Source organism: Marmota flaviventris, chromosome 10 (assembly GCF_047511675.1).
Source record: "Marmota flaviventris isolate mMarFla1 chromosome 10, mMarFla1.hap1, whole genome shotgun sequence".
Taxonomy (NCBI): Eukaryota; Metazoa; Chordata; class Mammalia; order Rodentia; family Sciuridae; genus Marmota; species Marmota flaviventris.
The window spans coordinates 64597785-64624627 of NC_092507.1; the positions used below are offsets into that span (position 1 = coordinate 64597785).

Genomic DNA, 26843 nt, shown 5'->3' on the forward strand with positions numbered 1-26843 from the left:
TAAAGGTAAGCCAAAAAAAAAAAAAAACTGATTATCAGTGAAGAGTGTAATAACAAGTAGAAAAACATATTTCATTTTGAATCAAACCACAGTAAGTATTTGTGGAGACATTTTAACCTATGAAATCTGCTGACAAGCTTTTTTTTCAGTAATAGGCATTGAAGATTGAAGTTAACAAACATCTTAAAGAACCATGTTTCTTGTTCTTTAAACATTTTTGTAGAATGAGAAGATTACAGTCTCACAAACAGTCCTAAAATTTTTACCCAATCATTCTTTTCACTCAAACCATAACAAAGAAATTCAGTAATAATTTATTTCCCTCTTTCTAGAAAGATGTGTCATTGGTCCTCAATAGTCTAATTAATGAGAGCTTTATTAAGAAAACTACATTGTTGATTAGCTGATTCTTTACCTACAACCTACCTGTTCTAGAATCTAATCTTTTGTTTTTATAATCTAATATTAACAGTGCCACATTAATCATCCTAAAACATAGCTGCAATACGGCAAAACTTACAAGAAATAAAATCCCTTGAGATTTATAAATCTCAATTAGCATTTCCTACAAAGAAAAAAAATCTGTTCAATGAATGACAAAGCATGGCCAATTCTAATATTATCTAAATAATCATGACAAACCTCAGAAAGAGAAAATATGAATACAACAGAGTTCTAATAAGAGGCTCAAATAAGATTATGTTAACTTCCATCCCAAGTCTCACTTCTGAGTAAGATAGAGGGTTAATAAGAAAGAGTACACTGGCATTAAGGGATAGTCATTAAAAATACTTATGTATGCTATGTAGGAACATGGAAAAACAAATGCAATCAACCATATTCAAGTGAAAACTACTTGAAGAAAAAGTTTGTCAACCCAGGTGTGGTACCAACTAGTGAAGTTAAGGCAGGATAATTCCAAGTTCAAATTCTCTTTCATAATTTTATAAACAATTAAAAACTATTTCGTGTTACATTCGGTCCCATATTTTCACCATATACTGTATTTAAGGACTGTGCCAAGCCCTGCAAAGAGACTAATTCAACAAAAGCTTACAATTAAGTATGGGCTAAGCATTATAAAATCTGGCGGAAAGGGGGCTTGAAAAATAGCTCAGTGATAGAGCTCTTGCATAGGATGTGCAAGGCCCTGGGTTCCATCCTCAGCAAGCGCGCACACGCACACACACACACACACACAACCCGACAAAAAAAGTGGAGCAGGAGTGCCAGCATTGTTCTATTCTCTATCCTATTATCTTTTGAGAAGCCATCTACACTCTATTGCTACTATCCTCAACACCCTGCAATTCTTTTGTTCTTCTGACATAACTAATTTGACGTCAGTTCTCTATCACAAGCTATCTAACTTTCAAACCTCAGTACCATCTTATGATTCCCTGCTTACTGTCAGTTACCAAATTCTACTGTTTTTCACCACTTCACAGCCCACACTTCTAGAACATAAGCTAAATTCAGGCTTTCATTTCACAGCTGGATTATTCAAAAGAATGCCTGTTAATAGACAGAGTTGCTACCTGGCCCCATATCCTTCCAACTTACCTCAGTTTTCAATTGTAACTTGTTTGGGAAGTTTCTAGGAGCACAAACAGCCTCCTACCTCAACCATTTCTCTGCTTCTCTCCTCAGTTCTCCAGCACCTTAAAAGCTTGCTTAGTTCTAACCAGATCAACTGGGATATGCAGGGAGTATTTCAGGGGCACTCTCAATCAGTAACGACTGAGGGTAGGTAGAAAAACAGCAAGGCCCCATGCCATTGGCAAGATAATTCTGAGGCAGTTACACAAAAGTCTCCATAGTTTTATGCCCTTGGTTATCCATTCATTATTGGCTTTTTTCCCTTTTCTGACCTTATTCCCTCATTTACACTTTCTGGCATCTCATCTATATCCATATTGTCATCTTAAGGTCTGAGTTCAATCTATGCTTCAGAGAAGTCCCAAAAGTGATGCTGTCTGTTATATGCATGTATTAATTCCCAACAATATATACAATGAATACATGTCAATTTAAAAAAAAAAATTGACAGTGTCAAGATTATCTTAACCTGAAGCCACCCAACAAATCTTTTAGTCTATCTTCTCCTAATTACAGCTCATTCTGCATCATGTGGATCACATCTCTTCTGGTCAAATACCTTGAAAGAAGTTCTTCTTAGTTTAATTCCTATTACTTACATAAATCATAAATTATTATCAACCAAACCGTTATTCTGATCTTTTCACAAATATGACTTATAAAAACCCATTAAGCATTCATACTTGAAATGTCCTCTAGGTCATTGGTATGGGGATGGTGAGGGCCAGCAAACAAACAAAAAAACCACCCTCCAATGTTCACCTGTCCAAAACCTTTCAAAGCTCATCATGCTGGTAATGTGTAGCTCAGTGGTAGAGAGCTTTCCTAGCATGTGTGAGGCCCTTGAGTTCAATTCCCAGCACCATGAAAAAGGGGAAAAAAAAAAAAAACACCTCATTCACCTCAAATATTACTATTTCCACCAAGGCCCAATCACATGTAATTGTGTCCCTCACCCAAATTCTCAAGAATTTTTATAATTACCAATAAGGCACTTACTGCAGTTGTATAAAAACAAACTACTTTGCTTGAGTACAAGATCTTGGAGTACAGAAACCATGTTCCACTCTTTATTATTTTTCAAAGGGCTTTGCCCTCAGACTCAATTACTGACCAATTACTTAGTTGTCTTTTTTTGTTGTTGTTGTTGTTGTTATGTTTTGTTTTGGCCAGACTGAACCCAGGGCATCGTGGAAACTAGGCAAGCACTCCACCATTAAGCTATATCCCCAACCCTTTCTATTTTGAGACAGCCTTACTAAATTTCTGAGGCTGATCTTGAACTTGTGATCCTTCTGCTTCAACCTCCCAAGTAGCTGGGATTACAGATGTGTGCCCAGTGACCTACTCAAGTCTTTTAAAATAACATTTAAATGCAACATTTATTTTGATATATGTGTTATTTCTTAAATACCACTAGTATTTAAGTATTCTTAAAATACCAATTCTCATTTATATATATAAATGTATGTATGTGTATATATATACACACACTATATTGCACATAATACTAATTGTCATATATACATTCTCACACACACACACACACACACACACACACACACACACTATATTGCACATAAATCCAAGTATCTTCTTATAGATAATTAAACCAACAGCACTTATCTCAGGCTCTTTTTGGAACTTTCCTACTTATTAAAATGCTCCTGCAATCACATGTAGATTTTTTAAAGTTTTAATAAAATAGAGCTGTTACTCATTCCTTTCTTTAAAAAAATAAATAAAAGACATTTCACATTTCTCACCAAAAACTTTTCAGCATATTACAGAGTTCATTTTCCCGCAGTCTGTTTTATGTGATAGGTCAGTCACAGTGCTCCAATCTTAAACTATTTGAATTCCAATTTACATCAAGGCAGCTGCTTTGGCAACATTATTTCAGGCTTAAAAGAAATTCTGATCCTTACACAATCTTGAAATGCTTCTGACATGGGGAAAGACTATTTCTTAACATTCTTCGGAAGATTGGCATGATCAAATAAGACTGTGCAAGTGAAAGGTCACTGAAAATTCTAGTAGTAATACAAAATATAAGAACTATCATTTCCATAACACTATTTTTAAATCACCTATTTATTACCATCTAATTCCACTGAACTGCAGTTATGTAAAAATATTTGTTTATTGATAAATTATATAGAAAAATTTTTAAAAAGAGCTAAAAAACACACAAAACTGAAAGTTGACAATAAACTAGATCAAAAACAAGAAGCAATCATAACTATAGCACACCTCTGGCACACAAGTCAAATATTTTAATCCAGGAATACTTTTTGTACTCTTTCTTCCCCCTTTTGTGGTACTGGGGATTGAACACAGGGGTACTGAATTACATTCCCAGTTCCTTTTATTTTCTGAGACACAAACTGGACAAGTTGTTGCAGCTGGACCTCAAACTTGCAAATCCTCCTGCCTTGTCTTTTTATTCAATCCTGACAAAGTAAATGAAATAACATAAAATTCCCAGCATAGTGTAACTTACTTTTTCTTAAAATTATCATTTTTTCAATAAGATTCCAATTCTTCCCTTATTTACAGTAACAGCATGAAATCACTAACAATATTTATATTGGGTTCAAATTAAATAGCCCGCTACGAACATGATTTGGTCAGACCTTCGAGATGATACAGTTATGCCATCTCGATCAGAAATGGAAAGAGGCCAGCCTCATTACTTTTTGTAAGACAGCTTCCTTTAAGAAAAAAAAATACGATGAATTGAAAAATTCTATAATTCCGCATTTCTATTATGCAAAAATCTAGAAATTCCTGTAGTAAAATTCATCTTTTAATTCTCTGCTCTTGCCAAGATTTCACCCTCCAGCTCAATTTTTAATGCTGATTATATGAAAGCGGAAAGTCCCCAAAATATTTGAGTGCGAAAGAGTGTTTTTGTTATTTCAGAAATATTTAAAAGCGTGGGAAATCAAACATTATGGAAATTTGCTCCAAACAAAAGCTGCTGATGGACAGACGGTAAGACTGGACTTGACCCAAACAAAACACGATCTAAGAAAAATTCCAGGGACGGTGACACTTCGGTTTTCTCCTTCAACAATGAATAACGGGGCCGCCCAAACGGGTCTGGCCGCCCCAATAGCGCCGCAAAACGAAACCCAGAACTGGAACCGGCGCGCTGCGGGGCTTTCAATGGCCCGCGCCCATTGGGAGGGGCTCGCCGCCAGGTGGGGAAAGCCAGCAAAGGAACAGAGACCCTCTCCACTGCCCACCTCACCCCTCCCGCCTCCAGCTTCCAAGGGAGCGCCCCCTGGGGACCCTCTCTCAAATTAACTACCGGTTCTCGAGCGCCGCCAACCCCTGGTGGAGGGGCCACCAGGTTATTTCTGCAACGCACAGTATAGAAGGGCCGAAGCCTTACCCCGAGAGCATACCTCTACCCCTGACCAAGAAAAGGAGGCCGCTATAGTGGACACAGACCCGGCGCGCGGGAGCGAGAACCGAGCCCGGCCCTGGAAGCAGGCGAGGAGCCCTAGGAGCCCGCGCCCCTCCCAGACAGCGCCGCGCTCACCTCCGCGGCCTTTCCCGCGGGCCCCGCCAGCACAGCCAACAGTGGCCTGTGGCCGCACCTCTGCAAATGCCTCTATTCCTCCCCCCGTCTTCGGAGAGAAGCGATGTCGTGTCAAGAGGGCCAGAAAACGGCTCCGCAGCGTTGCCCGCAGGGTCCCCGCCTTCCGAGCCGGCCACTTCCCGCAGCAGCCGCAGCTTCTTCCGGTGTCTCTGCGGCCGCCGCAGGCGTCTCGGGCGTCTCGAGCGGGCAGGGCGGGGCTGTGCGGAGAGCCGGCCGAGGGGCGGGGCCGTGGAGCCAGGCCCAGGTGCAGAGACCCAGGCCTGCCCTTGCCTCCAGCTTCAGGGGCAGCCAGCTGTACATATTGTGCAGTATTTTAAGTCGTGGAGCATTTTTCGTTTTTTTATACATATTCTCCCGCTCTTTTACAGTTACACTACACTATCATTAAGCCTTGTCTTAATGCATTACAGAATCAGCATTAAGATTGACCACTGAATGACCTGAGGTTTGCGACCTCATACAAAGAAATTTTAGACTTACCTCAATTCGGCTGTATTCCCTCCTCTCCTATTTCTTCTCCTAACTTCTTTCGGACTTAGATTCTCTGGAAGCAACTGTATTTCTCTTTTTACACATATGCAAAGAAGAAATTCATCTCTACCATTTTTCCCTAGGCCAATCAAGATCAAATGAAATATTCATTAAAACCTTAGTATTTGCTTAGTGTCTAGAGCTTTGGAGGAGACTTGCCTTCTACTTATGTAACTGTTAAAATTATTTCGATTGATCTTTGAATATGTGAATAAAAACCATTAAATTAACAAAAGTTGTTAAAATTGCCAGCTTCAGTCTGTCTGATTACCTCTAACTCTTTGATCTCTACCTGGGAGCATGTACTCAAGTGTTGTGTAAGACATTCGGTATTCTTCAGGAGAAGGGAGAAAATATGGAAATTTCTACTTATATTTATTTTATAGTAAAAAAAATGGAAAAAAGAAATGATCATGCGAAATTCTACATAGGGCTTGACAGTAGGCCTTTATTCTTACCACAAATGATTACCTATCCTAGGTTCATTGAGAGGGAATACAAGTTTCACAATTTGGAACATGGTACTGCCACTTTTCCTTTATCTTCACTGTGTTTCAAAATACTGCATTTTACATGCTACAGGATGTCAGCAATATGGTGGTTAATTTTTATTTTATTAAACATCTAGTTGTTTATAATATGTATATATACTGTTCTGTGAGGAGATAAGGGAAGAATCATAAAAATCACTTGTTCTGAAGCCTAATGAGGTGGCTCATGTCTGTAATCCCAGTGGCTCCAGAGGCCAAGACAGGAGAATCACAAGTTCAAAACCGGCCTCAGCAACTCAGTAAGACCCTGTCTCTAAACAAAATAAAAAAAAGATAAGGCTGGGAATGTAGCTCAGTGGCTGGGTACCCCTGAGTTCAATCCCTAGTCCCCCCCCCCCCCCCCCCGCAAAAAAAAATCACTTGTTCCAAATGTTTTGGGAGGCAAAGTCTTGAAAAATTCTCTGATTTAAAAGAGTTTCTCTTTTTTCTTTTTTTTTTTTTAATTTCTTTTATCTTTCCCAGTACTGGAGATTGAACCCAGAGGTGCTTTATCTTTGAGCCACATTCCCAGCCCTTTTTATTTTTTATTGTGAGACTGGATCTAAGTTGCTTAGGGCCTTGCTTAGTTGCTGAGGCTAGCTAGCCTCAGCCTCCAAAATCACTGGGATTACACCATGATGCCTGGCTTAATTTAAATTAGTTTTATAGGTTTATTCAAATAAAAACAAGTGTTCTAAACCGGGTGGGCACATGTCTGTAATCCCAGAGGCTGGGGAAGCTGAAGCAGTAGGATCGAGGGTTCAAAGCCAGCCTCAGCAAAAAGTGAGGCACTAAGCAACTCCGTGAGACCCTAGCAGTATACAAAAGACAAGAGCTGGGAATGTGGCTCAGTGGTTGAGTGCCCCTGAGTTCAATCCCTGGTACTAAAAAAAAAAAAAAAAATAAGTGTTGGGCTGGGACTATAATTCAGTTGGTAGAGTGCTTACCTCACATGCACAAGGCCCTGGGTTCAATCCTCAGCACCACACACACACACACACACACAAAAAAAAAGTGTAGTAAATCTTCTGACTTTTACTGTGATAACTATTGATTTTTGTAATGTGCTACCTAACAAAAAAAAATTAATGTCTTCAAAGTAAAACAGATATTTTTTAAATGACTGGGACATAAGTGCATTTGAAAGATCTGAGTGTTGAAAAAAAGTTTGAAAAATGGGGTGTGGAAATGATTTCATCATTAAGTAAATTATGTTTAAATTAGTTTTATAGGTTTAGTCAAATAAAAACTTATTTCTGTCTCAAAAGATATGCCTAAGATATGGAAAGTCAAATCAGCAAATGGAAGTTATTTGAAATACATATAATTGATAAGATGCATATACATAAATGTATTGTATTTCCTCAAATCTAACCACCAGGTACAGTGGCCCATGTCTGCAATTCCAGTCGCTCGGGAAGCTGAGAAAGGACTTTTGCAAGTTCTACGACAGGTTCAGCAACTTCATGAGACCCAATCTCAAAAGAAAAAATACAAAAAGGTGGGGGTGTTGCTTCATGCTAAAGTTCCAGAGTTCAAGAATTCAATCTCCAATGCCACAAAAAAGAAGGAAGGAAGGGAAAAGAAAAAGACAGATAACCAAACAGAAAAACAAGCAAAGTCACCTCTCCCAAAATTCCTGCATTGAAAATTTATTATGATATGCTCATCTTACAGTGTTCTAGCATATTCAATTAAGCCCCCAAATCCCCCCACAACCCTGCTTAGTAACTAAGGTCCTTTATAGCTTACCTGTCCTAGAGGGGTTCCAGGGCACTATTCAGGGAAGGCAAATGATGTATCCATTCAAAGCAGATATGAATGGTGCCTAGGTGAGAATAGGCAAATATCTCTCATAAGGACACCATGTCAAGTCCTTGCAAGGGAATGGTCTTCATGAAGCAAATGCACTCTGACATAATTCAATACTTCTGCCAATTTTATCTTCCACAGATTCCCACAATCTCACTTCATGCCTGGGTATTTACATTTTAATCTTTTATCATTCTCCAGAATTCTTAATTCTTTACCCTTCTTCAAATAGTATAAATGTATGTATATATGTATATATATTTTTTTGTGTGTGTGTGTGTGTGTGTGTGTGTGTTTACGGAGTACTGAGGTTTGAATCCAGGAACATTCTACTTCTGAGTTACATCCTCAGCCCATTTAATTAATTAATTAATTAATTTTGAGATAGGGTTTCATTAAGCTGCCCAGGCTGGCCTCAAATTCATGATACTCCTTCCTCTGCCTCCCCAGTAGCTAGGATTAGAGGCATGTGCCATCATGACAGGCTCAAACGATATCTCTTGATAGATTATAAGGGAGCGCACTCTCAATGGGAATTAAACCATTCAGCTGCTCTCTCTGAGAGAAGAAAGCATTCATTCCATCATGTGCATATTCAGCTGAGTCACACTGATTCTGTAGTGGAATTCTTGAGGGGCCATTTTGAGAAATAAACCAATTAACAAAATCTCCTCTTGAGAGAAAAAATATTACATATCCCACAGTGTAGATGCTCAGTTGTGTTACACTGGTTCTGAAGTGGAATTCCAGAGGAGCCATTTGTGGAGAATACAATATGAATTGTATGACCTAAAGTTATGCATAAGACCCGATACTGAAGTCTCTGTTAATGCAAGGAGGGGGGAAAAAAGAAATGACAGGAAGACAAGGAGGAGAAAACGAAGGTTAGAAAGAGGGAGGGTGGAAGGAATATAATTGAATGCTCATTTCAAAACAAATGCCTTCTCATTTTTGCAACTGAGTAATGACAATTTATAACAACAATGCAAAAAACATACTTTTAAGGGGAGGCAAAAGGGGGCTGGGGTGTCACTTGGTGGTAATATGCTTAGATTGTGCAAGCCCTGAGTTTGATCTCCAGAACCACCAAGAAAAAGAAGGGATAGGATCTTGCTATGTGGCCCAGGCTGGCCTCAAACTCCTGAGCTCAAGGGATCCTTCTGCCTCAGCTTCCTGAGTAGCTGGGACTATAGGCATGTGCCCCTCTGCCAGCAAAAATATACATTTTGATGTTCATGTACCTGAGACTTCATAAGCTTATACAAATGCCATTCCTGAGTCAGGTATACTTTTCCAGGTACTCCCATTCCCTTTCCTTCATTTACTTCCTGGCTCATTCCTACCTAATATTTCCTGTTTAACATAGTTCTATTCACTTCATTGTTCCCATCTTAGCATCCTGTTTGTTTCCTTCAGATCATTTATTATAATATTTAAGTATTTTAAGGGTTTTTTTTTTGTATGCTTAGTTTTTTGCCTATTTGAACTTAAGTTCAATGAGAACAGTCATTATTTGTTTATCCACAATAGCACGAGAGTCTACCATGAAAGCACTCAAATATCTCAAATAGGGGTGGTTTTGCCCTCTCAAGGTGGTAAATGACAATATCCCTGGGGAAGAGTAGGGCAAGAAGGAATTGGTCACATTCCTTGATGTGCTATTTTGAACTAAATTTAAACTGACTCCTTATAACATGTTTTTTGGTTATAAGTGCCAGATAAACTATTTATTTTTCTTTAGTTGCTAAACAAGATAGGTTTTATGGGGGCAAACAAAAAACAACTTTCTTCTTTCTTACTGTGGTCCCCAAAAATCTCTGAAAATCTCTCTGTACTCCTAGGACAAAATCTTAGGCAAAAACTTTAGCTTTTCCAATTAGTCTCATATAATGAAAAGTCCTCCAGTAATTTATTCAAAAATTTAAAACCCTAGTATTAAAAAACCCTGTCTAGCTGGGCACGGTTGTGTATGCCTGTAATCCCAGTGACTCAGGAGGCTGAGGCAGGAGGATCACAAGTTCAAAGCCAGCCTTAGCAACTTAGAGAGGCACTAAGCAACTTAGCAAGATCCTAGCCCAAATTAAAAAAAAAACAAAAAAGAGCTGAGGATGTGGCAAACAAACAAACAAAAAAACCTGACTGGTACCATGTCAAAATTCCCAGACTTGCCAGGCCTGGTAGCGCATGCCTGTAATCCCAGAGGCTCAGGAGGCTGAGGCAGGAAGATTGAGAGTTCAAAGCCAGCCTCAGCAAAAGTGAGGTGCTAAGCAACTCAGTGAAACCCTGTCTCTAAATAAAATACAAAATAGGGCTGGGATGGGATGTGGCTCAGTAGTTGAGTATCTGAGCTCAATCCCTGGTATTCCCCGACCAAAAAAAAAAAAAAAAAAAATCCCAGACTTACAAAACTCAAAAATTCTCTGCTGCTCCTCCCGCTCTCCCTGGCTGACCAGCTTTGCTTTTCCTTTTTTTTTTTCTTTTTCTTTTTTAGTACCTGGGTTTGAACTTGGAGGCTCTCTAACCACTGAGCCACATCCCCAGCCCTATTTTGTATTTTATTTAGAGACAGGGTCTCACTCAGTTGCTTAGCATCTCACCATTGACTCGCGATCTTTCTGCCTCAGCCTCCCGAGCCACTAGGATGACAGACATGTGCCACTGCGCCAAGCCTAGCTTTTCATTTTGTGCCCATCCAGGGTGGGAGAAGTCAAGAACAGAAAGAATCTTTCTGGACGGGAGTAGTTTTTTTTAGCTTGGTGTCACTTCCCTCTGAGTACAGCTGTCTTAAGAAGATGCTTTTTCTTGTGAAGTTGAGGCTCAGTGATTTATCCTTCTGAGGGGCCACTGAAGACATACATTTCAGTCCTCTGGTTCTTGGGGACCCATCCCTTTTTTCTTATGATACTGGGATGAAACCCAGAACTCTAGGCTTGCTAGGCAAGCACTCTCCAGTGAAGCTACATCCCTCAGGTCAACAGCCTTGTTTAAGAGGACCCACCTGAATGGGGTCTCTTACATGGGGCCCTCACTTTGTCTACTTTAAATGAAGATATGTATCTCACACTACATATATGAAGCGTGGGCTATTCCTAATCAGTCCTGTGAGCATTTTCTGCTCAGAAGCTTTGGTCTCTTGACATAAGACTTTTCAAATATGAGCCAATTATTAGGTTTCATTTGCTAAGATTCTAATGGATATGTGTCATCCTTTCCAAATGGTCCTCTTGAAGCCTTTTGGAGACGGTTTGAGATGAGGGAGAAGCACCAACTTTTTTCACCCCCATAAACTACCACATAGTGGTAGCTTAATTTGGATGTAGAAGCATTTGGCATTGACATTTGAGGCCCCTGCCAAGAATCTGTTACCATCTGTTCACTTTTAGAATAATGGTTTGGGTTCTGTAGCTCAGGGTTTCTAAAAAATTACACTGTTGATATTCTGCATCAAAGAAATCTTTGCTGCTGGGGGTGGTTCCTATGCCTTGTAGGATCTGAATGTTTCACAGCATTTTGGTCTTTGCGCACTACTTGCTAGAAGCACTTCCTCCCATTTGTGTTTGTCACACAAACACAAATGTCTCTAAACATTATGAAACGTCCCCCAGGAAGCAAAATCAGTGAGAATCATTGCTGTAACTGAGGCTAATTTTTTTTAAGCTTGGAAGCAAATTTTTGTCACACACACGTCAAGTAGAGCACTAATCTCTGGGATATATAAAGAACTCAGAAAATTTACCACCAAAAAAACAAACAACCCAATCAATAAATGGACTAAGGAGCTGAACAGACACTTCTCAGAAGAAGATATACAATCCATCAACAAATATATGAAAAATTGTTCAACATCTCTAGTAATTAGAGAAATGCAAATCAAAACTACTCTAAAATTTCTCACACCAGAATGGCAGTTATCAAGAATACAAACAACAATAAGTGTTGAAATTGCCCTCTCTTAAAAGTGAACTCATTTAATTGACGTCTCATCATTTAATGGACGTCTCCTAGGAGAAGGCTTTTGAGGCTTCTCCAGTCTGTGTAAGCTTTTCCTTTTGATTGTATTCCTTAACATATTCTCTAGTGATGTGATTACTGCTGGTTATGCAATACATTGTAATGTCATTATTCTGTACTTTTCCATGTCCTGAACCAAACTGTGAGCAGGGATTTTCCTTACTAATTCTAGTATTTCCAGCATTCAGCATAGTACACGATACAAGGTAGGAGATAAACAAATTGATAATCTTATTTTTAAAAGAAGACAAATATTTCTTAATTTCTTTATATTTTCCAATATAAAGAAATTAAGAAATATTTCCAGCCGAGAGTAGTGGCTCACACCTGTAACCCCAGCAACGTGGGAGGCTGCGGCAAAAGAACCACAAGAAGGAGGCCAGTCTTAGCAAGTTTGGGCCCAGCCTCAGCAACTTAGCGTCTCAAAATAAAAAACAAAGCCAGGTATGATGGCACACGCTTGTAATCCCAGTGGCTCCAGTGGCTGAGTCAGGAGGATTGAGTTCAAAGCCAGCTTCAGCAATATAGGGAGTCCCTAAATAGCTCAGTGAGACCCTATTGCTAAATAAAATATAAAAAAGGGCTGGGATGTGGCTCAATGGTTATATACTTGTGGATATAATCCCCAATACCAAAAATAAAAATAAATAAATAGAAATAGAAATTAAAAAGTGGTTGGAGGCAGGGAGGGAGGAGGGAAATGCTGGGAAGTAATATTGGTCAAATTATATTGTTATATTATGTGCATGTATGAATATGTAACAAGAAATCACATCAATATGTATAATTATAATGTACCAATTAAAAAAAACAAGATATATGTTCTAATTTGAAGAAATAGTAATTGTCTTGCCTTTTTCTAAATTTCCTTTATTTAAATACATAGAAGATGCAACTTTTTCAAACCAAATATATTTACGTAACACATAAATAATTTATATTTATTTACTTTTTATGTGAGGCAGAATCTTGCTATGTTGCTCATGTTGGCCCCAAATGCCTGGACTCAAGAGATCTTCCTGCCTCAGTCTCCTAAGTAGCTGGAACTAAAGGTGAAGCCATCTTGCCCAGCTTTCAAACTGAATTTAGCAATGGCACATAGTTTTCTAGACTTCTGTGGTGTCATAGGATTTTTTTTTGAAATGCAAAACATGAACTCTTATTTCCATGTAGTTTAACTTAAATTTTATTATTTATATTAAAGTAACTTCTGAGAAAACACATATACCTTTACTCTTACTAGAAAAATGCATACATTGTGTATTATTTATTTTACACTAGTATATAAATACCCCCCAGTATAACACAATGGCTCTTATTGGAGTAGCATAGCATTTTCACAAATGCTGAGACAGTGCAGTGAATCATGGTCTAGAAAATTTTCTGGCCTTAGATCTCCAGCTTTTACACTTTTTGGCAGTAATTTAAACTCAAGGGTGCTTTATTACTGGCCATGTCCTCAGCCTTTTATATTTTTTTTAATTTTGAGACAGGGTCTCCCTAAATTGCTGAAGCTGGCCCTGAACTTGCTAAGGCAGGCCTCTAATAGGTGATCCTCCTGCCTCAGCCTCCCAAGTTGCTGAGGTTACAAGTGAAGAGAAGAAGAGAGGAGGAAAGGAAGAAGTAATAATTTGTTTTGGCAACAGCTTACTTGAGATATAATTCACATACAGTTCACTGATTTAAAGTGAATTCAATTGTTTTCAGTGTATTCAGATTTGTGTAACCATCACCAGAAACATTTTCACCACTCCCCCAAAAGTTCTGCGCCCTTTAACAGTCACTTCCATTTCTCCCTATCTTCCCAGCCCTAAACGGCCACAGATTTACTTCATGTCTGTGAATTTCCCAAGTGTGGAAATTTCCTGTAAGTAGAATCATATTGTATGTGGTCTTTTATGACTAACTTATTTAGCATAATATTTTCTAACCTTGTTCACTTTATAGCATTTATTTATCAGTATATGATTCATTTTCATGGCCAAATAATATTTCATTATGTGACTATAACATGTTCATCACTTAATGGACACTTTGGGTTGTTTCCACTTTTTTTTTTTTTTTTTTTAGTTGTAGATGGACAGAATGCCTTTATTTTATTTTATGTGGTGTTAAGGATCGAACCCAGTGCCTCACGCATGCTAGGCAAGCTCTCTGCCACTGAGCTACAACCCCAGCCCCTGTTTCCACTTTTTGACCATTAAGAATAATGCTGCTGCTGGACTTGGTGGCACATGCGTGTAATCCCAGCAGTTTGGGAGGCTGAGGCAGGTGGATGGAGAGTTCAAAGCCAGCCTCAGCAATGGCAAGGTGCCAACCCTGTCTCTAAATAAAATACAAAATAGGTTTTAGTGGTTGAATATCCCTGAGTTCAATCCCTAGTACTCAAAAAATAATGATAATAATAATGCTGCTATGCATATTTGTATACAAGATTTTTGTGTGGATGTATGTTTTCGTGCCTCTTGAGTATTGACTAGGAATGTAATTTCCAGGTTATATGGTTATTCTATGTGCAACTTTTTTAAATTTTTTTTTTTTTTTTAGTTTTAGATGGACACAGTATCTATTTTTCTGTGGTGCTGAGGAGCAAACCCAGTGCCTCCCCCATGCAAGGCAAGTGCTCTACCACTGAGTTACAGTCCCAGCCCTATGTGCAACATTTTTGAGGAACTAACTCTATTTGGATGTGTATGTACCACTCTAATATGGATGGATGGTTTTTATTAACATCTGGAACCATACTCTGACTTCCAGATGCCTTTGGTTGGCTTAGTTCTGATTTGTACATGCATCGTGAAAAACGCTTGGGTAAATGATGAGAAAAAAGATAAGAATAGCTGGGAGGTAACAAAGAAGGGACTGGGGAAATAAAAATGGCCTTAAAAATTCCAGTTTCTTCAAGTCTCAAGAACTCCATTATTTCATAAGTGCAAAAATATTTTCAGGTAGAACTAATTCTGTGCATTTTTAGTTATTATCCCCCTAGTAACATCACTTTGGAATTATCATTCTCCCTATTTTCCCTTTGGCTAAATTTTGAAAACAGGATTCTTTATTCTTGTTCCTTTTACAGGAATAATAGCATTTGCTCTCATAGTTCAGTTATCCTTAAAAAATTATGTTGGCTTTTTACCACAAATATGCTCAGCCACTGTAACTCTCAAATCTGTGGTTCTGATGAATATTGTGGCTCAGGACTGCACATAGAAACAGCATCTTGGGTTTTGTTTGTTCTCCTATACCATTTACTTTACTATTTATTACACAGAGCCTGAGAGCAGAGACTTATCCCACATAATTAGTCATTATTTTTTGGTTGTCTAATTTCATGGGAAACATAAGCTAAAGAGAAATTGAAATCAATAATAAATGCATAATTTATACGGATTTGGTATGCCTTTTAACTTCACTCATTTGAGGGCTGAGGGTCTAGGTAGAAGGTTTTTTTGTTGTTGTTTTTGGTTCTGGGGATTGAACCCAGGGCTTCATGCATCTAAGCATCTGCAGTACCATGGAGGTACATACTGAGCCCAGAAGTTCTTAATTTGGGAAAACATGATTGGTTTCAAATTATCATTTATTACATATATACATATATATGTATATGTGTGTATATGTATGTATGTGTGTGTATATATATATATATATATATATATATATATATATATATATATTTTTTTTTTTTTTTTTTTGTACCAGGGATTGAACCCAGGGGTCTTGACCACTGAGCCACATCCCCAGCCCATTCTATTTTTTGAGAGACAGGGTCTGGTTAAGTTGCTTAGGGCCTTGCTAAATTTTTTTAAAAATTTTTTTATTGTTGGTTGTTCAAAACATTACATAGTTCTTGATATATCATATTTCACACTTTGATTCAAGTGGGTTATGAACTCCCATTTTTACCCCATATACAGATTGCAGAATCACATCAGTTACACATCCATTGATTTACATATTGCCATACTAGTGTCTGTTGTGTTCTGCTGCCTTTCCTATCCTCTACTATCCCCCCTCCCCTCCCCTCCCCTCCCCTCTTCTCTCTCTACCCCCTCTACTGTCATTCATTTCTCCCCCTTGTATTATTTTTCCCTTTCCCCTCACTTCCTCTTGTATGTACTTTTGTATAACCCTGAGGGTCTCCTTCCATTTCCATGCAATTTCCCTTCTCTCTCCCTTTCCCTCCCACTTCTCATCCCTATTTAATGTTAATCTTCTTCTCCTGCTCTTCGTTCCTACTCTGTTCTTAGTTACTCTCCTTATATCAAAGAAGACATTTGGCATTTGTTTTTTAGGGATTGGCTAGCTTCACTTAGCATAACCTGCTCTAATAGGGCCTTGCTAAATTGAGGCTGGCCTCAAACTTACAACCCTCCTTTCTCAGACTTCCTAGCTGCTGGGATTACAGGTTTGTGCCACCGCGCCTGATTTATACCTAGTTTTTGGTACTGGGAACTGAACCAGGGGTGTTTAACCAATGAGCTACAACTCCAGCCCTTTTATTTTTTTATTTATTTTTAGACAGGGTCTCAGTTGTTTAGGGCCTTGCTAAATTGCTGAGGGGGATTTCAAATTTGCCATCCTCCTGACTCAGCATCCGGAATCTCTGGGATTACAGGCATGTACCACCTCGCCCAGCACCCAGCTAGTTTTTTGTTTTAATAATATATAAGTAAATCTTTGCATTTTTCTAGGGAAAGTCTCCATAGTTTTCACCAGATATTCAGAACATTCCTAGATCCCCTAAAAGGTTACCAACTACAATTCTAGTTTTAGACATGCTTGTAAAAAGATGCAATTCTAGATTTCACATCCAGCTGGAAAGCCTGAAAGCCTCTACCCGAAACAAAAATGGCGGGAGCCGCTTCATACGTACCCCTTCACGTAGAAAGGCTAGAAGGCCCCCTCCACTTTTCCTTCACTTTCCCACTCGTGACCCCGGAAGGAATCCGCCTTGGGCAGTCAGGCCGCTACATCTCACAGCCAGGCTGCAGCCGCGAAGCGGGCGTGGGCAGGCTGCACCTGGCCTGAGGCGCCAGGTACAAGGGTGGAGGGCGACGCCGCAGAGAAGGATCGCGGCACCGTAGGCGTCGCGGGGCGGTGCGAGGCAGGGCGGGGCGGGGCGGGGTCCGTACTGCAGCACCCGCTTTTGCAGTCTGGACTAGGTGTGGGGTGCAGAAACCCAGAGCAGGAGGCCCCTTCGCCTGATCAAGATCCGCAAGGAGAGCGCCGAGTCAGAGTGGCCCGCAGCAGGTTTGGGCAGTGTGGTCAGCCCACCCGGGAGGGAGCCCCTTTCAGATCCTCTTGTTAAAGAAAAAGAGCAGCAGAGAGCGCCGTGGGGGCTCCGGACCGAACGCTGGAGGTGGGGTAGCTGGCTCCGAGGTTCCGCTTGGATGCTTGTGAGCAGGCAGTGGGTTTAGGATGTGGAAGATTGTTGCTTTGAAGGTGGTTTCAGAGAATCATTTAACACTGAGGGTTGTGTCATCGGGTGCCTTCTTGTAATTGAAATTCTGGTGTTTTTGGAAGGAGGACTTCAAGAGATCTTGTTCTTGCTCAGACTTACAGACCATTATTACTGTCATTGCCATTTTATTATCGTTGTAACTAAGCATTTTTCGCTGCCTTTAAAGTATCTTCTAAGAGTTCAGTTGTATAGATTTATGTTTCACGTCGGATTTTCATGATATTTAAGACTTCCTTGCTTTGTAAAGTCAAAGTAGAATTTTAGGATGTGTAAAATCAGACTGTACATTGATTTTTGGTAATATTTTAGACTCCTCTTACAAATTTGAATAATCATGAAACTGCTTTCATGTTTATTTTAACTATACTTCTGAAAGCAACTAAAATGTTTATAGTTTTTTTTTTAAGTTAGTTAATAATCATTAAACTTAAGAGTCCACTTCTGCAGAGATTTTCAACGAAGGGAAATAAAGTATCTAGAATGCAAAAATAAAGATTTGTCAGAATTCTTCAAGAGACTTATTCTGCAGCAGGTTGAAGTGTTTTTTTTTTTTTTTTTTTTTATTTCTTATCTGCTTAAACTTTTGAAATGCTTTATTGTGGAAAATTTTGAACTACTCTTTTTTTTTTTTTTTTGCAGTTCAGTAATATAGATCCAGAATCTATTTAAATAGTAAAAATGCTCAACAACAACAAATCTCCCAATAATTCTGGAGGCTGAAACAGAGAATAGCAAATTGGAGGCCAGTTCAGCTTGAGATCCTGTCTCAAAATTAAAAAAAAAAAAAAGAGAGAGAGATGGGGGTGTAAAGTACCCCTGAGTCCAATCCCCAGTACCAAAAAAAAAAAAAAAAAGAGTCAATTTTTAGGGGAGGGACAAAAATAAATGTGCTTTCCCTCCCTTTTACAGTAATATTTTAGTGGGTTTTGGATGTGCCTTCAGAGCATCATTTAGCACAATATCAATTATTATAGAAAAAGAACAGCCATGGTTCCTTCCCAACCCTCCTACATTCCTGACCTTATTTTCCACAGAAATATTTTTCACTGGCTTAACTGTTGGTTCATGATTTCCTCTGTATTTCTCAAATTATTGTGTAATATTACAGTTTGTTGGCTGGAATAATATACTTCAATAAAACTAATTATACTGAGTCTTAAAGTAATTAAAACATGGGTAGGGGGAATCAAGGGTACATTGCAGTGTGACTAGTAAGGATTAAGGTATGTATCAGTAGGAGTATCCTACCCTGAGAAGTGTTACTGTGTTTTATTTGAAAGGAAACCACTACTTAATCAGTGGTTTTGACACTTCTGAAAAGAGAGTTAGTACAAGGGGATGATCTGCTGGAGTTTAGAAAAACACAGAGATATATGCGGAAATAAAAGACTTCAAGGAAAATATAGCAAAAAAAAAAAAAAAAAACTTCTATATGGGGATCATTGGTAATTTTTATTTTCTCCTTGAAAATATACAGCACTGTCCAAAGAAAATAAATACTAAATTTGGCTGGTATAAATATCCTGGTCACCAGAAAAGATTACTCTCTTGTTTACTAGAGATGGTTCTCATGTTTTTTCTTTTTTTGAATGAAATGTTCCTCAGGACCCTTTGATCTTATGCTCACTAGGCAACCTTTTTTGACTGATTAATTTAGCTTTCTACAATCTTCTTTTATAGAGTATGTTTTGTAGCATGTATAAATATTTTGATCACTAGATGAGTATTTCTCAATTATAAATGAATGCATGTGACCTTTAGTGGATGTTCAACTGTATACACCAATAAAATTGAGTTTCTAGGTCTATGAAGCAGAGATCCAGACCCTGAGCCCTCATGTTCTTATGAGGGGCCTACTACCTTAAGGACCTCTCTGAGTGACATCTGCCTCCTCTTTAAAAATCTGACTTTTTGGGGGCTGGGTTTGTGAGTCAGAGATAGAGCACTTGCTTAGCACATGTGAGGTACTGGATTCGATCCTCAGCACCACATAAAAAAATAAAGTTACTATATCCATATACAACTAAAATTATTTTAAAAAATAAATAAAAAATAAAAATCGGACTTTTTGTGACTGGGTACATGGTTCCTGCCTGGAGTTCCAGCTACTGGAGAGGCTACACACTTGAGTCCAGAAGTTATAGGTCAACCTGGGCAACCTAGAGAAACCCATCTCTTGGAGGAAAAAAAAAAAAAGTAGACATCTGATTTTCCCTTCAAGAGAAAGAGCACACATTAAAACAGTATCAAAAAAACATAACACGTATTTGGTATTTCTTTGAAAAAATTTTTAAATGAATCAGTAGAGGAATAAATGCAGGAGTTCTGAGGTTTAGTTAGTGAATTCTGAGTTTTTTGTTGTTGTTGTTGGTACCAGTGATTGAACTGAATCATGGAGCCACATCCACAGCCCTGTTTTGTATTTATTTAGAGACTGAGTGTCACTGAAAGTTGCTTAGCGCTTTGCTTTTTGCTGAGGCTGGCCAGCCGCTTGGATTACAGGTATGCCATCACCTAGCCCAGCTCTGAGATTTTTTTCTAGCCGCAGAAGTCTGTTTCAGATTCCATTCAGCAACTCCCTACTTCAAGTGTTATGTGAAGGAAATCAATAGGAAGAAGTAGATTTTAAATTATTATCTAAAGTAGTTTTTTTTTTTTTTTTTTTTTTGGAGTACTGGTGATTGAACCCAGGGTCTTACACATATTAGACAAGCACCATACCACTGAATTACATCCCTGTCCCTTTGAAACAAGATCTCACTAAGTTGTCTAGGCTGTCCTTGAATTACCCATCCTTGTGCCTCAGCCTCTCAAGTAACTGGGATTATAGGTATGTGTGACTGTACCAGCTAAGTGCTGATAAATTTATTTACTCAGAGATGAGAGAATCTAGAGCTTGTAATTTTCTAAGGAAAATTTACTACCTGAATTCAAAGTTTAAATCTAGATAATTTTCTTTCTGAGGATTTAACTCAGGGACACTTTACCAGTAAGCTATATCCCCAGTCCATTTATTTGTTTATTTATTTATTTTATTATTTGTTTTTAGTTGTAGATGAACACAGTACCTTTATTTTATTTATTTTATGTGGTGCTGAAGATTGAACCCAGTGCCTCACACATGCTAGGCAAGTGTGCTACCACTGATCTACAACCACAGCCCCCCTAGTCCTTTTATTTTACATTTTGCAATAGATTCTCATTAACTTGCTGGTGATCTCTCTAAATTGCTAAGGCTGGTCTTGAATTTGTGATCTTCTTGCCTCAGCCTCCCAAGCTGTTGGGATTACAGATGTGTTCCACTATGCCCTGCTATAGATCATTTTCATCACTTCTGGGCCTTTTGGCTAAGATTAAGTGCAAATCTAGCTTATTTTCTATTTTGATGCCTTGGTGATTAATAAATATAATAAATATAATTTCAGCTCAATTGTAAATGATAAATAATTAACTCCCCTAGAAAAGGCTGGTAGTTTTAATTTGTATCTTTCATTGGTAAAGTAACCAAAAATCTTTGTGACTAATAAGTTCTTAATGTTTCAATTAATGTAGATTACAAGAGGAGTCATGTCAGAAGAAACAGTAAGGGAATCACAGTTTTCCTTGAAGACAGCAGCATTAAGAGTGTTTGATCTTCCTCTGTCTTGGTACAATTCTCTTTCTCAGGTAAACAAAATAAATAAATACATAGATGAATGATAAGTTTATTGCTCAGAGCATATTTTGTTTCCAGTATTTCAGTTTCAGTTGGAAATTTTACTTTTTGATACTGTGAATCAAACATAGGGCCTCACACATGCCAAGTAGGCATTCTACCCCTAAGCTACATCCTCCAACCCCTGAGATTTTTATATGGTATTTTTCAGAATGTTTATTAATATAAAACCTACTTGATTTGTATTATTTCCTGTTTTGTTTTTGGTTTTATTTAGTTACTAAAAAATGCATAACTTAAAATTGTTTTTTCTATCTTAAGTGAATTTATGCAGTCTATTTCTATTATTTTCAAAAGACTTATTCTCACCATTAGAGTCCTTTTAATTGTATTGTAGTAAAAAGACATATAATATAAAATTTGCCATTTTGACCATTTTTAAGTATACAGTTCAGTAGCATTAAGAATGGTCATGCTGTGCAACCAATTTCCAGAACTTTTTCATCTTGTAAAACTCAAAACTATAATTATTTGTCAACACTTACCCATACCTCTTGATGCTCTTGACAGCCAGTAGTCATGTTATGTCTTCATTTTCATTTGCCTTAAGTATTTTGTAATTTCCCTTGTGATTTCTTCTTTGATCCATTGGTTGTTTGAGCGTGAGTTTAATTTACACAATTAGGAAAGTTTTCAGTTTTACCTCTTATTGATTTCACTTCATCCTGTTGTGGTTAGAAAAGATAATTTTGTATGATGGATGTCTTTTTAAATCTATTAAGACTTAATTTGTGGTCTAATATCTGGGCTACATGGGAAAATGTTGCACATGCATGTGAGAAGCATATATATATATATATATATATATATATTGATGTTGTTGAATAGAGTGCTCTTTATGTTAGAGCTAAGGGGTTTATTTACTGTGATAAATTTTTTATTACTCCTTCTTTTTTTTTTCTTTAACACAATGCCTTTATTTTTTTTTTTTTTAATGTGGTGCTGAGGATCGAACCCGGGTCCCTCCCATGCTAGGCGAGCGCTCAACCGCTGAGCCACAATCCCAGCCCTACCCCTTCATTTTTTTTAAGTTTTTTTTTTTTTTTGTAGTTGTAGATGGGCAGAATGCTTTTATTTTATTTATTTTTATGTGGTGCTAAGGATAGAACCCAGTGCCTCACACATACTAGACAAGTGCTCTACCACCGAGCTACAGCCTCAGACCCCCAGTAGAGTGTATTTTGACATATTATATATACATGAAGTATAACTTACTCTAATTGGGATCCCATTCTTGTGCTTGTACATGATGTGGAGTTTCACATCATGTAGGAAAGTTATGTTCAATTCATTCCACTCTTTCCTATTCCTATTCCCCTTCCTTTCCCTTTATTCCTCTTGTCTAATCCACTGAACTTCTGTTCCCCATCTTCTTCTTATGTGTTGGCATCCACATATTTATATGGGTTTGTCTCTGTCTTCTATTCTGTTCCGTTGGTCTTCATGTCTGTTTTGGTGCTGATGCTATGCTGTTTTTGTTATTGTAGCTCTGTAGTATAATTTAATGCCTGGTATTATGAAGCTTCCCGCTTCACTTTCCTTGCAAAGGATTGCTTTGGCTATTCTGGGCCTCTTATTTTTTCTAAATGAATTTCATGACTGCTTTTTTCTATTTCTGTGAAGAACATTATCAGAACCTTAATAGGAATTGCATTAAATCTGTATAGTGCTTTTGGTAGTATATCCATTATGATAATATTAGTTCTGTCTATCTGAGAACATGGAAGATCTTTCATCTTCTAAGATCTTCTTCAATTTCTTTCTTTAATGTTCTGTAGTTTTCAATATAGTTTTCACCTCTTTTGTTAGATTGATCACCAGATATTTTCTTTATTTTTTGAGCTTATTGTGAATGGGATAGTTTTCCAAATTTCTCTTTCAGCTGATTCATCATTGGTGTATAAGAACACAATTGATTTATGGGTGTTCATTTTATATTATGCTACTTTGCTGAATTCATTTATGAGTTCTAGAAGTTTTCTGAAGGAATTTTTGGGTCTTCTAAATATAGGATCATGTCTTTGGCAAATAGGGATAGTTTGAGCTCTTCTATTCCTATTTGTATTCCTTTAATTTCTTTCTTGGGCCTAATTGCTCTGGCTAGAGTTTCAAGGACTATGTTGAATAGAAATGGGAAAAGAGGGCATCCCTGTCTTGTTCCAGTTTTTAGAAGGACTGCTTTCAATCCTTTTAGAGTGATGTTGGCCTTGGGTTTAATGTATATAGCTTTTACAATGTTGAGGTATGTTTCTATTATCCCTAGTTCTTCTAGTGTTTTGAACATGAATGGACACTGTCTTTTGTCAAATGCTTTTTCTGCATCTATTGAGATAATCATGTGATTCTTGTCTTTAAATGTAATGATGTGGTAAATTACGTTTATTGATTTCCATAAGTTGAACCAACCTTGTGTCCCTGGGATGAACCCCACTTGATCATAGTGCATTGTCTTTTTAATATGTTATTATATGTGATTTGCCAGTATTTTATTAAGAATCTTTGTATCTATCTTCATCAGGCATATTGGTCTGAAGTTTTCTTTCTTTTAATGTGTCTTTGTCTGGTTTTGGTATCAGGATTATACTAGCTTCATAGGCTGAGTTTGGGTTTCCTTCTTTTCTCTTCTATTTCATGAAATAATTTGAGAAGGACTGGTGTTAGTTCTTCATTGAAGGTCTGGTGGAACTCAGCTGAGAGTCCTGGGCTTTTCCTTTTTGGTAGGCTTTTGATGGTGTCTTCAGTTTCATTGCTTGAAATTGATCTGTTTCAATCTTTGGTTACTATTTCCATGGGATATTTTTCCTTTCACTCACTTTGGATATTGAGACCCCCTGAAATGGGGTCTCAATACATTGCCCAGGCTGGTCTCTTAACTCCTGGGCTCAAGTGATCCTCATGCCTTAGCCTCCTGAATAGCTGGGACTACAGGTGCACACCAGCAAGCCTGGCTAAAAACAAAAGTTGTACATATTAAAAGTTGTACATATTAATCGGGTATCGTAATGTTTTGATGGCATGTATACACTGTATAATATTTAAGTCAGGTTAAACCTCTTTCCTCAAACTTTTATCATTTCTTAATGGTGAAAACATACAAAATCTTTCCATCTTGCTTGTTTTTTTTTTTTTTCTTTTGTACTAGGGATTGAATCCAGTGGTGCTTAACCACTGAGCCACATCCCCAGCCCTTTTTATTTTGAAATAGTCATTAGCATGCTTAGGAACTTGCTAATTCGCTGAAGTGGCTTTCGACTTGTGATCCTTTTTTTCTTAGCTTCCTGAGTTGCTGGGATTATACATGTGTGCCATCATGCCTGGCCTTTCTTGCTTTTTGAAACATGTAATTGTTGCCTGTGGTCACTCTACAATAGCACACCAGAACTTCTTACTCTTATCTAACTACAACTTATTACTCATTGATCAATCTTTCTCCTTCCCTTCCTTTTTCTCTTCTCTTCCCAGCCTCTGGTAACCACTGTTCTACTTTCAACTACTAAGCGATCATCTTTTTTTAGATTCCACATATACAATCTTTCTGTGCCTAGTGTTTCACTTAATATAATGATGCCCAGTTTCACCCATGTTATTATTATATGAAATGATAGGATTTTGTTCTTTTTAATGGATTAGTAATATTCCATTGTGTACCACATTTTCTATAACCATTTATCAGTTGATAAGACACTTAGGTTGTTTTCATTTCATGACTGTTGTGAATTATACTGTAGTAAATATGGGAGTACAGTTGTCTCTTCAACATATGATTTATTTCCTTCAGATATGTACCTAATAGTGGGATTGCTAGATCATATTGTAGTTATGTTTTTAATTTTTTTTAAGAGAGAGAGAGAGAGACAATTTTTTTTTAAAATTTTAATATTTTATTTTTTAGTTATTGGCTGACACAACATCTTTGTTTGTATGTGGTGCTGAGGATCGAACCCGGGCCGCACGCATGCCAGGCGAGCGCGCTACCACTTGAGCCACATCCCAGCCCGAGAGAATTTTTTTAATATTTATTTTTTAATTTTTGGCAGACACAACATCTTTATCTTTATGTGGTGCTGAGGATTGAACCCATGCCCCGCACGTGCCAGGCAAGCAGGCTACCGCTTGAGCCACATCCCCAGCCCCTGTTTTTAATTTTTTTGAGGAAACTCCATACTGATTTCCATAATTGCTGTACCAGTTTACATTTCCACCAACAGAGTGCAAAAAGTGTTCCTTTTTCACTACCCCCTTGCTAGCATTTGTTATCTTTTGTGTTTTTGAAGATGTTCTTTTGGGCTGGGGATGTGGCTCAAGTGATAGCGCACTCGCCTGGCATGCGCGGGGCGCTGGGTTGGATCCTCAACACCACATAAAAATAAAAAATAAAGATATTGTGTCCACCTAGGGCTGGAGTTGTGGCTCAGTGGTAGAGTGCTCATCTAGCATGCGCAAGGCCCTAGGTTCGATCCTCAGCACCACATAAAAATAAATAAATAAAATAAAAAATATTTTTTAAAAAAGATATTGTATCCACCTAAAACTAAAAAAATAAATATTTTTTTAAAAAAAGAAAATGTTCTCTTTTTTTGGAACTGGGAATTGAACCTGGACCTTCTAGTTCTACCTTTGAGCTGCATCCCCAGCCATTTTTAATTTTTTTATTTTAAGACAGGGTCCAAGTTACCAGGGCTGATTTCAAACTTGCAGTCTTCTTGCCTTCAGCCTCCATTAGTTGCTAAGATTACAGGGATCTTAATTGCACCTGCTGACAATAGCCATTTTTACTGGAGTGAGGTGATAGCTTACTGTAGTTTTTTTTTGTTTGTTTGTTTGCTTGCTTATTTTTTTATGCTGGAGATTGAATACAGGGCTTCACGTAGTAGGCAAATGCTCTACCACTGCACTATACCCCAAGTCTCTCATTGTGATTTTGATTTGCATTTCGTAGATGATTCCTAGTGTTATTTCTTTGTTTTTGTGGTGCTGAGGATTGAACGTCCAGGAGCCACATCCCCAGCCCTTATCTTTGATGAAAGTTCTTGCTAAGTTGCTAAGGCTGGCCTGAACTTGCAGTCCTACTGCCTCAAGTAGACTCCCAAGTAGCTGAGATTATGGCCATCTTTTGAGAAATGTCTGTTTAGGTCTTTCATGTTATATTTTGTTTTCTAGTCCTGAGAATTGAGTCCAGGGCTTCATGAATGCTTGGCTTCTGCTCTACCACAAAGATACACCCATAGCCCTATATTGTCCATATTTTAACTGAGTTGGCTTTTTTTGATACTGATTGGGTTTTTTGTTGTTGTTGTTGTTCTAATTAGTTATACATGACAGTAGTGATACTGAGTTTTTGAGTTCCATACTCTGGATATGAGCCCTTGTCAGCTGTTAGTTTGCAAGTATTTGTTCTGTACCATAGGTTATCTTTTCCCTCTGATGATTATTTCCTTTGCTATGCAGAAACTTCTAGTTTGATGTGATCCCATTTTGCATTTGTTCTATGCCTTTCAGGTCTTGACCAGAAAACCTTTGCTCATTCCAATATCCTGAAACATTTCCCTTATGTTTTTCTGTAGTCATTTC

The 26843-nt window shown here is 37.9% G+C and overlaps 2 protein-coding genes across 8 annotated transcripts in view; one reads left to right on the top strand and one right to left on the bottom strand.

The window, feature by feature from the left end:
* The window catches only part of Usp33 (ubiquitin specific peptidase 33), a 63113-nt gene extending 46059 nt beyond the window's left edge, over positions 1 to 17054 (bottom strand). For 2 of the 5 annotated variants that reach the window (XM_034636515.2, XM_071617957.1), the window contains exon 1: positions 5208 to 5348. The gene's annotated coding sequence lies outside the window, so the exon portion shown is untranslated. Of the gene's footprint in view, positions 1 to 5149; positions 5349 to 16969 lie in introns of those variants that run through there. The other 3 variants (XM_071617956.1, XM_071617954.1, XM_071617955.1) reach the window with 2 other exon arrangements.
* Positions 17055 to 17061: 7 nt separating this feature from the next.
* Miga1 (mitoguardin 1) overlaps positions 17062 to 26843 on the top strand; it is a 79557-nt gene continuing 69775 nt past the window's right edge. Inside the window, exons 1-2 of one of the 3 annotated variants that reach the window (XM_027935230.2) lie at positions 17062 to 17132; positions 21110 to 21223. In XM_027935230.2, coding sequence (XP_027791031.1) covers positions 21125 to 21223 — 99 coding nt within the window. In that variant the 5' untranslated portion in view covers positions 17062 to 17132; positions 21110 to 21124. Of the gene's footprint in view, positions 17133 to 17257; positions 17456 to 21109; positions 21224 to 26843 lie in introns of those variants that run through there. The other 2 variants (XM_071617958.1, XM_071617959.1) reach the window with 2 other exon arrangements.